Raw genomic sequence first — 17,948 nt, 5'->3', positions numbered from 1 at the left:
AGTTCCATTCTATCTAGTCTGTTATTGATACCTTCATGTGAGTTTGTACTTTGATTGAGCTTGTCTTTCATTTCTGTTTCTATTTGGTTTCTTCTCAGTATTTCCATTTCTTTACTGAAAAGGTATTTTATTTCCTATAATTGTTCTCTTAATTCTTTATTTAGATCTCCTTTTAGTTCATTGAACATTTTGGTAATTTTTTTATAATCTATCTCTGGGTTGTCTCCCTCATTATCAGTGGGTTCCTTTGTGGATGAAATTGTGGATTTTGTGGGAAGACTTGTTCACTTTTTTTCTTATGTTTTCAGAGGTCTTGGTCTTGTGCATCAGTTGAAGTGGATTCCACTACCTGATTTTTTTGGGGGGCGGGGGAGAGGAAGGGAACAGTTGCTAAAGTGTCCTAGAGTAATCTAGTAGGCATGGTGTCCAAAGCCTTTGTGTTACTTTCCTGTTTTTGCTATAGAAATGGATGTTCATAGTCAGGACTTGGGGCCTGGTCATAGTTTTTTTCTCATTTTTGTATTAAACTATAGCTGAATATCAACTGCCATTAACTTGTGAGTGAAGGAAGCTGCACTTTATTTTGATTCAGTTTGGTTCAGCAGCAGAGTTTCTGCTCTGTGAACTTGTAGTATCCTTGTAAGTTTCCAGCTTCTCACTGATTAGGGGGATGTGATAGGAACAACAAATTAAAGCGAAATACAGCATTAAACTAAATACTTGGTACCTACTATGACATCTACAATGTTAATTGCTGCCGCAGTCTAGCTGGACACAAAGTCACGAGCCACTCACAGCCTTGTAGATTCAAACAGCAATTCTTTATTCCCGAACTGTCACTGGCACCCTACATGCACGTTCTGGGGAAAATCCATGCTTCCACTGGGCTCTGTATCCTAAAATACTCTCTGAATCCCACGAGAACTCAACGGGAACTCAAGGAGTGGCCGCGCCTGAGGCAGCAGGATATGCCCTATTCCCAGCAGGATATACCTTAAACCTGAACTGCCCTAAACCCAAGGAGCGCCCTAAACCCTGATCCGCCCTGAACCCGGATCCGCCCTGGTCCTTGAGCAAGGTCACCTTACATGCACTGTCACTGCAAATCACCTGGGTCATGCCATGCGTCATTCCTACTTGGCAATGGCTCTCAGCAAATTGCCACACATACCAAAAAAAGAGAAAAGAAATAATAGGTTCAGCAGTTTCCATCAGCAAAAACAATAACAATGTATTATATCTGGCATTAAATCAAACAACAGGTGTCAACTATGGTATGCACAGCAGTAATAACTGCAACAGTATATAAACCAATTAGTGTTATATGATGGTAAGAATACATTTAAGAGTTTCAAAAAGTGAACAGAATACAGAAGAGATGTAGGATAATGTAGTTGTAAGGAAAAGATAAAATAGCATAAAAAATTAAAGGAAGAGTAAAAGAGAACAATAGAATTTGGCTATTAGCAGAAGCAAAGAGAGAAAGAGAAACAGACAAATGAAAAAATATAAAACAAAACCAAAATACATTAACCAATAACCCTAATCCATAAAAGACAAGGTAAGGAAAAATAACTTTTAAAAAAATGCTACAGATGAGAAAAACAGAAACAAACGTATATGTATATATGTCCATGAACCAGTGAGCACAAAACACGCGCGCACACACACACACACACACACACACACACACAGAAAGAAGAAAAAGAGATTCTAAGAAAGGTTAAGGAATCATTTCCACTGAGGTAGTGAAAATAGTCAATGAGAATATTTGCTCACTATGTATGCCCAACTGTCTCTGTTTCTTCTTGAGCTGTGTACTGAGTGCAAGAGTAAGTACTGAGGGTTGTTCCTCTTTTTGTGTTGCTCACCGAGTTGCCAGCTGGAGTTCAAAAATTCTCAGCTTTCCTTCCCACCAATAAGAGGTAGGATGAATGGGAAGTGCTGTCAGTTGGAGTTTTGTCTGCACAGGCCAGGTTCGTGCACTTCCAGGGAGGGGCCACTGCAGGGTTCTAAGAGTGGAGTTTCTACACATGGGGCTTGGGCCTAGTGAGGCCTCAGGGACTTTGTTAGGTGGTGACTGTTCTGGAGAGATTAGATCAACACAGCCTTGGAGCCTGGCAATTGTCCATCTCTCCTAGGAGTATGGATCTCAGGAGTCTCCTAAGGATTCTACTGTGGGGCAGGGGAGCCAATCCTTCCCCTTCTCTGCTGCCAGTGAACAGACTTTATAGGCTTCACAGGCTTAGTCCCTGTTCAGATTCTGACCCTCTTCAGCTGGTCTCGTGAGCCATTGGACTCAAAGCATAAAGCAAGTTGGGCTCCCCTTGGCTTTTCTGACTTGAATTACCCCTGGGCAAAGTATTCTCTGTACCCATTTCACTCTTGTTCTGTTAGGTAAGGCCTAGGTCATGTGGAAGATGCTTGCCAGAACTATATAGCCGTCTTTGCTCAGATCTCCCAGCTGCAGTGTGGCCACGAAGATGGCTCCTGCCTCAGCTCTCCACAGTCAGTTGGAAATAATACAGGGTACTTTTCATGCACCAGTGTTGGTATAGCCTCTGGATCAGCTAAGGGCAGTCTTCTTGTCCAACTGCAGTATTTTCCATTACTAAATCTGTCCATTTGTGCTTCTCTGCATTCTCCTTCCAGGGCTGAACCAGCACTGCTACCGTTCTGCTACAACTGGCTTGGCTCTAATGTAGTCTTTCTTATTTATTTAATGTACCCAAATTTCTTAGTCTCTAAGACACTCTGACTGTCCAATACTGGGTTTTAGTGAAATCCCTCTTTCACCTACCTCACAGAGAAGCAGTATTTCTGCTGTTTGAATATCGAGCCTCAAAGTAATAAGGACTGTAGCTTCCCTCTACCTTGGCATCTTGAATCTCCTCTCTATTGCTGATTCTTGACACAAATCCCCTAAAATCTTTGTGGTTTCCCCAGTGATAGTGAAACTGGTCTTTAAAATCAGGATTAGGTCTCCTCATGTGTAAAAAGATTGTAAAAATTGAAAATGGAGTGTCAATGGCAGCAAGTGCTATGTGAACCACTAACATTTCTTCTCACTGAACATGTTGAAGATTAAACATGTTGGAAATGCCAAGGCAAGAACAAAAAGTAAATTTTATTTAAGAGAAGAGAGAGTGACTGAATCCTCCAGAGAGGAAGAGGTCCAGAGCTGGTGCCAGAGGGAGTGAGGGTTTTTTGTTCATTTTTATAGATTTCAGGTTTCCTTTCTTATCATGTCCCCCTCCTCCCATTCTGCCTTCATGACAAAGATGGGAAAAGAGCTACAGAGGGGTACCACTCCCTATTTTCCACACCTGTCCAAAAAGGCAAGAAAGGAGTGTCCGAGCTGGTACTCTTTAACAATTCCTTGCTGGGAGGAACAATTCTGTGGAGGCAAGGTAACCTTGGAAACAGGTTGGGAGGAAGGGAAAGTATTCTGGAGGTATTAGCATTGTATTTCCTTTTGAATTAGCCCCATCTTCCTGACCCAATCATTCATTATCTAGCTGATTATCTGTCCTTTGCCCAGGTCTCAATAGGGGTGACAGAAACATCCTTTGTTATAATATTTGGTATTCCTAGTCCCCAGTGCCAACATAAGAGCTTCTAAGACTCTTAGAATCTCTAGAATGATGAGGTATCTTTTTGCATCCTAAGAGATAACTGGTGGCTGGGGTCCCATCATAACTTCAAGATGAAATCTTTTATTTTTCTATGTGTAAAAAGATTGTAAAAATTGAAAATGGAGTTTCAATGGCAGCAAGTGCTGTGTGAACCACTAACATTTCTTCTCACTGAACATATTTTTTTTTTTTGTCTTTTCCATTTTCAGTTCTTCTGCTTCCCCCACCACCCTTCTGTGATGGCTAGGACCACTAAGCAATGTTGAATAAAAATTATAATCTTTGTACCTCATTTTAATGTGGATGCTCTATTCCCTTTGAATGGCCTTCGGTTTTTTATAAATACATGTTATTTCTGAAAAGAAGTCCCTTCAAGTCCTGATTTGCTAAGATTTTTTTACTTCAAAAATTGCCACATTTACCAAGTACACAGACATTCTATATTTCACTTGGGGTAATCCAAATTCCAGGGATCTAAAATGGTTGGTTGTTGCTTCTGACCAAGAGTCTCAAAAAGTGTGTCCTTTTGAAGCCTTGGAGAGAGGCTCTTTGTAGTGCCTATTCAAAGTAAAAACAGAACCCCCAAAAAACTCCTTATTGGTTTTGTATATATTTTATAATTAAAATGTGGAGTATGTATAAAACATATGCATATTAGTTAGTGCCTCTGAGGAGGAAAGAATTAAAATGTGAAGGACTTCAACTGATTTTGAAATGATTTAAAAATTTCAAGTTTCTTTTAAAAATCCAAAGCAAGCATCATGTTAATATTTGTTCATTTTGGGTGCCCATTCAAAAAAGAAAAAAAAAAGTCTGTTGTTGATAACCTTTGATTAAGTTATACATGTATCAAATAAAATTAGTCATGTTATTACCGGAATTCCACAGTTCTTTGCTACTATGCCATATAAATCGTATTTCATTGTACTATGAATTTTCTACATATTTTGTGTCACTTCTCAAATTTTTTAAAAAAATTGTTGGGGCTGGGAGTATAGCTCAGTGTTTATTTGCCTAATATACACATGCATGAGGCTCTGGGTTCAAACCCCAGTACTGTGAAAAAATAAAAAATAAAAATAATATGGTAACCAAAAAGGTGATACACTGAAGAAAATGTTATTTTTTATAGCACTGAAATATCCTAGTATTGATAAGGGGGTATTATATAATCCATAAGAATGAGGTGCAGTGGTGCTGGGATTACAGAATCCCAGCAGCTTGGGAGGCTGAGGCAGAAGGATTGCAGTTCAAAGCCAGCCTCAGCAAAAGCAAGGCACTAAGCAACTCAGTGAGCTACTGTCTCTAAATAAAATACAAAATAGGGCTGGGGATGTGGCTCAGTGGTCAAGTGCCCCTGAGTTCAATTCCCAGGACCCCCTTACCGCCCAAAAAGAATGAGGGTTGGAATAAGATGATTAAAGGTATGTTTCTTAACTCTTGAATGTTATGCCATTGTACTGAATGTATTTCTGTAATGGATTCACATCGCTTGAAGAAATTCTTCATTGTCTGGGGATGTGGCAGAGAGATCCAGAGAATCCAGTTGACTATATTTCCCAAATACTCTAGAAATTAGGTATAACCACTTAAGTTCTAATAGAATATAAACATAAATCATGTATAATATTTCCACACATGGCCCATTAAAAACCTTCCATGTGTATTCCTCTACTCTGCAGTAATACACAGAATTCCTTTAAGCATTTCCTGTTATAATACTCAGTTGAACTAGTTAAAGAGAGAATTCAGGACAAAGGAGTTTCTATTGGTTATAGTGACCTTGCATTGGTCAATGGAATGGGGTAGGAGGATGAGAAGATAGCTTCATCCTAGCCATGCACCTAGAATACGGTTCCTGCCAGGCCAGACCAGGCTAATAATCATCTTGTAGAATATTCAGCAATATTATGCCATTATTTCCTATTTCATTTTTATTAGAATTTTATTGGTGCATTTTAATTATACTTAATAGTGGGATTTCTTGTTACATATCTGTATATATACACAATAGAAGAATAGGATTTGGTCAATTTTGTTCCCAAGTGCCTCCCTATTCGCCCCCCCTCCTTTCTCCTGGTTCTCTTCTACCCTATTGATCCCCATTCTATTTTCATGAGGTCTCCTCTTTTTTCTCTCTAGCTTCCATATATGAGAAAAAAATATGAGAGAAAACTATCTTTGACTTTATTTCACTTAACTCTCAAGTTTCACCATTTTTTCCAAAATGACACAATTTCATTCTTCTTTGTAGTGGAATAAAATTCATTGTGTATAAACACCACACTTTCTTATCTGTTGATGGATCCCTAGGCTGGTTTTTAAAAATTTGGCTATTGTGAACTGTGCTGCTTTAAACATGGGCATGCATGTATTGCTATAGTGTGCTTACTTTAATTCTTTAGCATAAATCCAAGGAGTGGTATAGCTGAGTCATATGGTGATTCCATTCCTAGTCTTCATAGGAAACTCCATATTTACTTTCATAGTGGTTGTATTAATTTACAATAGCACCAACAGTATGAAAGTGTTCCTTTTCCCCCACATCCTCTCTAGCATTTATTATTGTATTCTTTATGGCTACTATTCTGACTAGAGTAGGATGAAATCTCAATGTAGTTTTGAATGGCAATTTCCTAAACACTAATGATGTTGAACATTTTTTATATTTGCCGGCCATTTGTATTTCTTTTTCTTTTTTTTAAAGAGACAGAGTGAGAGAGAGAGAATTTTTTAATATTTATTTTTTAATTTTCAGTGGACACATATTTATTTTATTTTTATGTGGTGCTGATGATCGAACCCAGCCCCTGCGCATGCCAGGTGAGCGCACTACCTCGTGAGCCACATCCTCAGCCCCATTTGTATTTCTTCTTCAGAGAAGTGTCTGTTTAGTTCATTTTCTCTTTTATTTATTTATTTTTGTGTTAAGTTTCTTTATATATTCTAGATATTAATCCTCTGTCAAAGAGTAGATACCAAACATTTTCTTCCATTCTGTAGGTTCTCTTTTCACATTCCTGTTTCCTTTTCTGTGCAGAAGCTTTTTAATTTGATGCCATCCTATTTATTAAGCTTTAGGAGTCCTATTGAGGAAGTCATTGACTATGCCCATATGTTTAAGTGTTGACCCTATGCTTTAGGAGTTGCAAAGTTTCTGGTTTAACTCTTAGGTCTTTGAATCATTTTAAATTAATTTTTGTGCAGGTTGAGAGATGAGGATCTCATTTTTCTACATATAGATAATCAGAATTCCCAGGATCACTTGTTAAAAAGGCTATGTTTTCTCTAATGCGTGTTTTGGTTTCTTTGAAAGGATCAGATGACTATACATGTGTGGATTTGTCTCTGTGGCTTTCATTCTGTTCTATATGTTTGTTTTTATGCTGTACCATGTAGTTTGTTACTACAGCTCTGTAGTACAACTTAAAGTTAGATATTTAGATGCCTTTAGGAATCCTCTTTTAGATTTGCATTGCTTTGACCCTTTGGGATTTTTTATTCTTCCATATGATTTTTTTCTAGTTTTGTGAAGAATTTCACTGGTGTTCTGATGGGGATTGCAGAAAATTTATAGATCACTTTTGGTAATATGGCTGTATTTTGTCTATAATACCAAAAGTGATCCTCAGATTCCTACATCTTTAGGATTACTTTGAGAAGCTATAAACAGTTTTTAAAGAAAATATTGTTTCATCCTTTGATTCTGTAAGTATTTAAATTCTTTTTGGTGCTATGACTTGTTATAAACACCTATCAAAAATACACACCTAGACTCCAAACAAATAGCTAGAAATGAATTTGTAGGCTACTAAAATGTCTATCATTCAGTTGAATAGTATTTTTGGTTTCTTTGATTTCAGGGAGTCTTGCAAAGCTGAAATACTAGCACCCATAAGGAATTTAAAAATAGAAAACAAAAAAGGTACATATTTACAAAAATAAACAGAATTTATGCTCCCTTTATTGTCTTATATGAATTATTCTTTTTTATTATTTAAAATATTGGTTATAATTATATAATAAAATTCACAAGATATTAATCATGACTAATGTACTGATATTAGATATTCATTATAACTTCAAAATATACATTCTTGAATATGTGTATATTTAAAACTATGGGACACTGAAAAACTAATGAACTTTTATTAAATAATTATGATTCAAAAAATGATAGCCAAAATATTAATTGATTCTTTAAGTACAGTATTTTAAACCTCTTACTAAAAATAAGTTTTTGAGCTACTAGAAAAGTATACTTCTTCTTAGAAATATTTGTTATCAAAGGGATCGGGATCTTCCATTTTAATATTAATTCTTTAAAAGTTAGCCAATGCTGTTATTACACATTAAAATAAAAATCCAAGGAGACCAATAATATAGAATAACTATATACTAACATTTTGAACTAATAATTCAACTGTAGGCTGATTATATATTTTATTTAAAGCTTAAATGACACTTTCTTCATTTTGCTAAGACACTTTGTTGTAACTAGCCTCTATTGATTTTTTAGAAATAGAGCTGCTCCACACTGAATCCACTGGTCTTGGTTACCTCCACATGGAACATCGATATTGGTTACCACACGGTCCCTTTCAGCACTTGTGTAAACAGGCAAAGAGATGCACTCATCAGGAGAATATGGACCATATGCACCCTGTTCAAAAAGAAATTGTTTTAAAATACAGCAATATACTATATTGAAGAAGATTGTTAGATAACTAAACACCTTCTAATTGATAAGTTTTATTTACCATTTTATTATAAAATGTAAAAGCTGCAACATTATTAATCTTTACTTAAAACATTTTATAATAAAATGGTAAATAAAACTTAAGTAAAGATTAATAATGTTACAGCTTTATCATCCCACTGCAAAAACTACTATCTGTCATTGTCTCCCTAGCCCCCAATACTAGAGTATTTTGAATCAAATTCTACAATTTTCAAGCTTCATCTATAAATAAAAATAATACCAGAATGGCATTATCACACATGAAAATTCGTAATTCCATAATACATTCATTTTTCCATGATTTTTTGTTAGAATCATAATTCAAATAAATTCCACAGTTGTTAAAGTTCCCAGTTGTTAATCTCTTTTCTTAGTAGTAATTCTCCTGAGAAATGACACAGAGTATCATTTGGTTACATTTGACTTTTGGTTACCTTTCCATGCTTTCATGTTCCTCTATTGTACCTTGTATTCCTATGAACTGGATTTAGAGGTAATATAAAATTCACTTTCTTGACAAAAATATTGCATAGGTGGAACTATAAATTTTCATCAAGAGGTATATAATATCTGGTTCTTTTCTGAATATTAGATACTATCAATGATCTTTATTTTACTCATCATAAAATGGTAACCCAATTCTATCATTTCTTCATTTCTAAGGAGAAATACATAAAGAACAACTTCCATTTATTTATTTATTTACTTATTTTTAATTAGCAAGAGGTATAGTCCATATGGGAAAGATGAAGCATATAATTTCCCTTAATCTGTTTTAAAAAATAATTCTTTCTAGTATACTCCAAAAGTGACCAATGACCACCTTCTCCACCCCCGCCTCTCTCTCTCTTAAATATTTATTTTTTAGTTTTAGATGGATGCAATATCTTTATTTCATTTTTATGTGGTGCTGAGAATCGAACCCAGTGCCTCATGCATGATAGGTGAGTGCGCACTACCACTTGAGCCACATCCCCAGCCCATCTCTCTCTCTCTCTTTAAATAGCATTATAAGCTGGTGGATTTAAACATTTGATGTGGGGTCCAATGTAATGCAGTTATTGTCCTGATGTTCAAATTGTCAGTTGTTGCTCAGCAGTAACTAAGTGGGCTCCTAAATTTTGATATGTCCCTAGTTGTCTTCAATAGCTTTTTGTATCTCTTATATGCCACAATGTTTTGAGCTCATCTTATGTACATCCTGTTCCAGAAATAAAATTAGTCATTACTCTGATCCCTGGTTTCTTTCAAGAGAAAGAGTATTAGAGACCATAATTTGGGTGCTAAGAATAATCATACATTCTCATAAGTTTTCAGTGACTCAACTTAGAAGTTCATATTTTTCAAAGAAAAAAAATTTAAAATGAGTTACTAATGAATAGTATTTCCATTTCAGATTAGTGTTTTTACTTAAGTTGTAATTTTATTAGACTAATTTTAATTTTTTAGAATTAGAATTTAAGAGTCAACAGGGACCCATTCTAGAATATGAGAAGTGATAAATCAGAGAATTTACCCATGATAACCTAGTTAGGAAGCAGCAAAGTTGCCATAGATAGTACAGTTGAAAATGCATTTTGGCACGTGTAATCTTAGCACTGTTATTCTTCTCTCTCTCTCTCTATCTCTCTCTCTCTGCCACCCCCCCCCCCGTGAGTGTGTGTGTGTGTGTGTGTGTGTGTGTGTGTGTCTAGAATACTGGAAAGTGAACCCAGAGGCACTCTACCACTGTGTATATCTTCAGCTCTTTTATTTTGAGACAAGGTCTCACTAAGCTGCCCAGGCCAGGCTCAAATTTGCCATCTTGCCTCAATCTCCCAAGTCACTGGCATTACAGGTGTGTGATACTGTACCCAGGTCTGTTATTTTCCAAAATAGAAGACTGAACAGTGTTTATGGAAACAGATCATTTATAGGCTCTGGAGTACCTGTCTAGGAGCTGTGGACTCTCAAATTATTCTCTGAACATCAGTTTTCCTATTATAAAAGGACAAGTATTACTTGCACACCTCACAGGAAGTTGAAATAATCATATGATGTAGTAAGGAGCTCAAGTGTAAGTATTATGTATCCATATATCTCCAATTCTTTGTAATACCTTTCCTTTCTACTAATTCAAAATAATCTCAAAATAACATCCTACCTTTTTAGTACTTACTATATATATACAGAATTGTGCTATAATAGAAATAAGATAATTTTCCTTCATGGAAAAAAAATAAAACACTGCATTTTTACATCTAGATAAACACTATATAAAATTTCTTTCAATCATCCTCCACCATATCTCTCACACCCAAATGCTGTCTGCCTCTTTAGGTAGTTGATAAATCAGTTAACTCCCTTTGAAAAATTAATTTCTAACATTTCTAAATCTTAATCTGATGTATATATAAAAATTTGTTTTTTATGTAGAATCATTCACCAAATAAAAACATTATTTATCCTGAATCTTTCAAACTGTATGTTTGCATTGATTATTTTGTCAGTTAATCATCTATTTAAGAGCATTTTATATGCTAATGTGACTAAAATGTAAAGGCTAAGCATCTCTGTGTGTGTGTGTGTGTATATATATGTATATATACTAAGAGAAAAAAAATATTTGTTTCTTAAAATTCAGTTTAGGAAACAAAATGTACACACATCAAATAATTAGAATATAATTTTTGGAAAAATGTGTACTTTTATTTTTTATTTTTTAAAAATTTATATTTATTTAAAAATCAAAATAATAAAAAAATACTACTCTGGATATATGTTAACTAATAAGGATTCAAGGACAATCTGAATCTTGAGTTGGGACACAGGAAAAAATGTAGCTGGAGTAAAGAGAATTTTCAACTGCTATCTGTCACTGGCTAATCTCTCCCTTCCTCTCCAATTGCTTAAATGGCAAACCTTTAGGATTCAGAAATTACTGTAATTGTCACAATTCATTGGTCAAGGCTAAGGTTAATATCCCAATGTGGGCTTTCTTCTTGTGTTACCTCTAGATTCTTTAGCAGAGGGCAGACAAATGTTACATATTTGTTGAACTAAAATTATCTGAATCTGTGAATGTCTAAATCCCAGGAAAGATCTGAAATTATTTTTCCCTGCCACCTGATATTTGCTTTGCTCCCCATTACTTCAATGACCAAAAATGCAATAACAATATCACAATGAAATGTTTTACAATGCTAGGCTAGTGAGAAGGCTGTCTTTATTTAATTTAAAATTTTCCTTTTAAATGAGGAAATTAGCAGTCATGCAAAGTGGATTCTTTGCATGTTCACTATCAATCTACTAGGTTTTGTATCTATTTCTAAATTCTTCCAAATCTGCTTGTAGTTGCAGGCTTTGTTTTAAAGTGAGACAACAAATCTTTCTTCCCAAACCTATAGTATTTTAAAGCAAAGCACCACAGCAGTTTGACATTTTGCTTGTCAATTCCCAAGATCTCTTAGGTGGTAAATGTTATTCTATAAAAAAGTTGAGTAAACTTCCTGAAAAGTCACCAATAAATAAATGGTCAAAGTAGAAGTAGAGCTAACTGAATTAAATTCTTATCCCTGTTCTCTCTTTAATATGTTTATCTTGACAGGGAAAGTGTACAACCCTGCAGGGCTAAAATATTTGAATAAAATTTCTGTTCAATTAGTATAAAACATATATTGACTTAAAATAATTCACATTAATAGTACATATAACAACAGTTCAGTGTAATTAAAATTTAATAATTAAAAATTTATTGTAATTGCTCTAAAGTAGTTAATGTTTTCATAAACCATATTCTTACTAAAATAGAAACTAGGTCCAGTTGATTCAGTTCAATAATGAAGGTAAAATTTGAAGTTTTGCATTAATTTGGGCCAAGTAGCTTTTCATAGGCAATAATTGCGAGCAAGCAGACATGCATTGTTTCTGCTTCCCTAAAGTGTCTTTAAAAAAAAGTCTGACTGCCTTACAATAAAATTAACTCCTTGCCCCAGGCAAAGTTGTTTAAAAGCACATGAGTTCTACAAATAGTAAGCAATATGTTAACTATTCAAAAGAGGGCAATATATTATATAAAGGAAAAATATTAATGTAGGATGTAATTTAGCCAACATACTAAAGGAAGCAACAAAATAAAAAAAAACAAAATTACTAGGTCCATTATATTATCTATGTGGTCAATTTCAACTCAGCTGTATTATAATAAAATATATACAAAGGCAAAACAAACTATTTCTTATTGGATGTGCATAGTCCACCTAGCTTATTTTAACACATGCTTTGAGTGTTTATGGATCAAGTAGATAGATTTTTTAAATTTTATTTTGTTAGGAAAGATCTTGGGAAACTAGAGGCTTAATATATAAGTGGTATAATTTAGTAGTGCAGCTCAACTCTGGAAAAACAAAATAGCTCAAAACAGGAAACAAAGTAATTTGCCACTCATGAACATTTTGAAAGACTTTGCTTTTGTCGAGAATGTTTAGCTAATTTATAAAGGTACTCTGGTTCATATTTTTCACTATTATAATGCCAAGAGCATTACTTTTATAAGATTTCAGTACATATTTTCTGATATCTAATATTTTAATTATCTATAGAAAGTAATATAATGGCTTTTTCCCAGTGCAGTCATATTTTCCTTGGAAATTGTTTCTCAAGTTGAACTGTCAAATGTGGTGCCTGTTGGAAGGTCTAGGCCCTTGGGGTTCAGGCTGGTTTAAGATTGCTATGTTACTGTGGGACTGAAAAACTCCTTTATTTTTATTTTACTGGAAAAACAGAATAAAGGCAAACTTATTTCCTGAGGACTTCTATGGAATGCAAAAATGGGGCATTACCTAAGACTGGTCTACATCATAAAGCAGTGTTTCGCAAATCATATTACATGGAACATTAGATCCCAATGGAGGGTGGAATGTAGGTACATGAGAAAGCTGTGTGGTAGGAGATTTGTGGGAATTAAATTTGTTTACCAAACAATTTTTCACAGAACTAGAATAGAATAATTGTTGCAGAAAAACATGCTTTGAAAAAAGTGAATGCTTTTAGGGTATAATCCCTTAGGGATATCTTAATTTGGATTTAAATTAGTGTAACCAAGCACTAAACTGAAATAGAAGCAACTTTTAGAATCTGCAACATGAAATGGATGAAGGTATAAGTAAATAAATCTGAGTACAGGTTAAATTATTTTAATACACACAAATAATCTTGTAAACAGAAGGAAGCACTCAGGAAAAGTTCATGATCAGCTTGGTTACTTTAAAGTTTCCTTGTTTATAATTTCAATTTTGTTAATTTACCAAGTATAAAGCATTTAAACACAAGCAATATAGGAGTTTTCTCTTCCCCCAATAAAAGTCTTAGAATTTGTTGTTGATATCCTTATTAAAATATCACCATATATTAAAATAATTGAAGCAGTTTTACAATTTTTTGCGGCCTAAAATGTTCTATGAAAAATGGAGGTTCAACCATGAAATAATGTTGTGCAAAGGACTGGATAAGGAGGCAAATTTCTGCTGGAATGTAGCTACTTGGGGCTACTGTATGACAGATAATATTGTGAAAATAATTCATTGAAAAGAAACCTCTATCTGACCTAAAAACATTTAGTCACCAAAGTTCTGAATTGTATTATTCCCCCAAGCTTATTAAAAAATTCTGGACTTTCTACAACAAAGGAAGGAAGAAAGTAAAAGGAAGTCAAAAGTAACTTGTTTTACTGGCTTATATAAATTGATGTTGATGTTCTTTTGGTTTTACACTGGTTTCTTCCCTAATAGTAAAAATTCATTAAAAAGTTGATATTCCCTGTCTACTCCAAATTCTGTAGAATTTATTAAAAATAGCCATAGTTATCCTAAAAAGACACTTTTAGAAACAAAGCACTGCTTAACTGAAGCAGAAATTGGAGAGGTTAATAGTTTATACAGGGTTGGAAAACATTTTTATAAGGGGCCAGACAGGAAACATTTCAGGATTTATGGGCTGCCTTGTCTTTGATGCAGCAACACAAATTTGGTGTTATGGCCTCAAAGCAGCCGTAGACAATATGTCCACAAATGGGCATGGTTACTTTCCAAATAAAACTGTATTTATGGGCACTGAAATTTAAATTTCATGGAAATTTAACATGTCATTAAATGCTATTCTTCTGAGTTTTCTAACTTTTTAAAAATGTAAAAAAACATTCAATACTCATGGGTTATTCAAAACCAGACAGCAAACCAGATTTGGTTCCTTGGGCTATAGTTTTCCAAGCCCTGGTTTAAACCTGTTTTTTTTTCCCCAAAGGATATGATAATCTTTATTTTAAAAATTTTTGCAAGGTTTAAATATCTTGTAGTTTAAACACTTCACACAATGCTTGGTACATAATCAGTACAAAGAAATGCTGATTGTCACTCAAATTATGACATAAAAAGTCATTTACCTAATTTTTCAGTTTCTTCATCAACAAAACAGAACCTGCTCTACAAAACTTATAGGAGTGATATGAAGAGACAAATATATTTGTATTTCACGCTGTGCCAATCTGTATCCACTCACTCAATTGTAGACTGATTTTCCAAAACTAGAAATTTAATCTTATGCTCTTATTCTAATTCTTAAAAATTTTGTACTGACCATAAGGTAGTCTAAACTCCTGGGCACAGCTACTCAGCTTATCACACTTGGTCTTGGCCTTCCTATCTGACCACAACCCCTACCAGCCTTCCAAATGAACATATACTCCAAATGTACTATACCTGTGTTTCCAAGAATAACCTAATTTATTTTCTACCTCTACACCTTTACATCTGTTGCCTGTTCTATCTAAACTACCTTACCCACTTTTTGAATTTGTCCTTGAACTTTCATTAACCATACTTCAAGTCACAGGTCATTTGACTTTCCCTCATCTGATCACAGATAGTAGAGGTGAGGTTTCTCCAAGCACTTGTATATAAATGTCTATAACTACATTTATATTTCTGAACTGAAACAATTTCTTATTTGCTGCCACATTCAATAGAAGAATTTGATGGTAGAAATTATCATTGTAAGCCCAGTGTTCAGCATATAGCTGATATCATTAAATACTTGCTGTTTTTATATAAGTAAAATGATCAGTAAACCATAAGGCACTATATAAAATAAGTATTGTCATACTTTTAAAATGTTTAAAAATATTTGCAATAGAATAAATTAAGACTTACCATGTGTGAGACACTGTATTTTGTACTTTATATACATAGGAATTTATTTAATCCTCAACATGGTCCTCTTGAATTATCAGTATCCACATTTTCAAATGAAAAAACTGATTCAGTGGGATTATTTTGCCTAACCCACCTAGTTCATAATTTTGGGAACTGGCACAGGAATTAAGTTCTGCTTGACACCAAAATATTTTGCTCAGGAACAATTAGCAATATGTCCCATATCCTTCTTAGTTGAGAGTCTGAAAGCCAAAGGCTGTGTGCAAAGAGGGGGTCTCTACAGTGGTAAAGGAAGGGAGTGGAGAGGAAAGTGGGGAAGAATCAATAAATCCTTTCACGAAATGCCATGAAAAAATTCATATTACTGGGCTGGGGATGTGGCTCAAGCGGTAGCGCACTCGCCTGGCATGCATGCGGCCTGGGTTTGATCCTCAGCACCACATACAAACAAAGATTGTTGTGTCCGCCAAATACTAAAAAATAAATATTAAAAAAATTCTCTCTCTCCCCCTCTCTCTCACTCTCTTTAAAAAAAATTCTTATTACCTGCTCTTCATAGATTAATTACTCAATTCATTTTACCTTTTTTTACATGAAATAGCTATTTTTCATATTTTTAGTTTTTCATTATAACACTGATTCTTTTAAAGGATGAAAAATATAACTGCGTAGATATGAAACCTGAAGTAAAATGTTACAAAGGTATCAACTCCTAGTCTTGTAGAGTCACAGAGCTTTTTATACAACCCAGTAATTGGCTGGCTTTGGCTTCCTGCTTTGCCTTTACTTTATGGTCAATTATGTGGGTATTGCTCCAGGTCATTTTCTACTGTGTTTATTCTAGTCACTCTTCATGCTCTATTGCTGGGGTTTCTCTTCAGTGAACCAGTTAACACTGTCTAATTTGTTTATGACCTCATCAAAGTCATTATGTGGATTTTATTTGGCAAAGAGTAAGTATTTCACATAATTTGTATTCATTAGAATTCACCTAGGTCATACACAACTTTACATGATGTAGTTTAAACCCTTGACAAATTCCAACCTTAACTTTTGCATATAACTTTCCACTTGGTAAACACATCTAAGATTTTTAAAAAATGCATAATCTTTAATTTATCAACTTTTTGGTAGGAATTTCTCATTAGGAATTAATAGAAAGAGTGAAAAAAATTCTTTCAACCTCTTTTCATCTGATAGTTAATTTCATATTACGCAAAATGAATATGAGATGGTAAAAAATAGGAGGTCATACAATAATGTATGCTCTTTTAGGTCAGAGGATTCTATTCTGGCTCTTGAGTATGATGACTAAATTATTACTACAGGTATAGTTTTTTTTTTCCAAAAAATATTCAGATATTTTTGATTCTTGAGACCTATAATAGAAAAGTCGATGCATTATTCCCCAATGAGAAAATTAAAATTTCATATAGTGAGCAATACATGAAACAGTTTTATTACTATTAGGTACAGGATTATAGTTTGTTCACATATGTTCATACTTGGATTCTTCATCTACAACTATATTCTATTTTAAAGGCATGCTTGCATCCTGATACCATTGTTGAAAATTCTTCCAATAACTGAAGGTTTTATTTTCCATCTACCTATCAGCAATATAAGGTCATGGTGTGACAGTACCAGGTGTGTATTAACAGATTGATTTGGTCACTTTTGGTGTGCCCAACTGCAGTAGTTCTCTAACCTTCATGGGCACACATTTACTCATTTGAAAATGGGCACAGTAGATGCCCTGCACAATTGATTTGAAGAGTATATAAAGTACATGAAACCCTTAACACATATGATATGTTCCTTTTATGATCATTTCTTGATGAACATAAAAGGAATATATTGTTCTTTCCAAACCTAACTGGTGCACATTCTGTGCATCTTTTATAAAGGATAAAATGTTTTGACTACAAATTTGTTCAAATGCAAGTAAGATTAGAAATAAAACAGAAGTACACAGCTGATAATCTTATTGAAAAGATCAAAATCTAAGAATTAATTGATGAAATAAAAAATTATTCCTTTAAAAATTATTACCTGTGGAATCCAGCCCATAAAACAAGGGAGAACTGATGATACACTGGGAGAATCATGCTGGTTTTCAGAAAGCCGATTTCCATCAAAACTGCATCCTTCCAGTAATAAACCATTAATCTGCCATGGAAATTTACAAGTCATTAAAATATATTAAATATATTAAATTCTGAAATGTCAGGAGTTAAGATATTATACCATAAGAACAAAGATAACACTTTCCATTGTGGCTATGTATTCTAAATACTATGAAAACAGATCATGGCATTTTATTAGAGAATAAAAAATACAAGATCTGGAGAAGTGTTCACTGTGAACTTTAGACTGAATTCTCAT

The 17,948-nt window shown here is 34.1% G+C and overlaps 1 protein-coding gene across 2 annotated transcripts in view; it reads right to left on the bottom strand.

Moving 5' to 3' along the window:
• Positions 1-8,108: 8,108 nt before the first annotated feature.
• Positions 8,109-17,948, bottom strand: part of Dync2h1 (dynein cytoplasmic 2 heavy chain 1) — a 334,173-nt gene continuing 324,333 nt past the window's right edge. For both annotated transcript variants that reach the window (XM_026392460.2, XM_026392459.2), the window contains 2 exons: positions 17,616-17,732; positions 8,109-8,298 (listed from right to left, as the gene is read on the bottom strand). In XM_026392460.2, the coding sequence (XP_026248245.2) occupies positions 8,140-8,298; positions 17,616-17,732 (276 nt within the window). In that variant the 3' untranslated portion in view covers positions 8,109-8,139. The remainder of the gene's footprint in view (positions 8,299-17,615; positions 17,733-17,948) is intronic.

Source organism: Urocitellus parryii, chromosome 4, assembly GCF_045843805.1.
Source record: "Urocitellus parryii isolate mUroPar1 chromosome 4, mUroPar1.hap1, whole genome shotgun sequence".
Lineage (NCBI taxonomy): Eukaryota > Metazoa > Chordata > Mammalia > Rodentia > Sciuridae > Urocitellus > Urocitellus parryii.
Note: the sequence above shows the minus strand (reverse complement) of the source record. Positions and strands in the feature narration are given on the sequence as shown.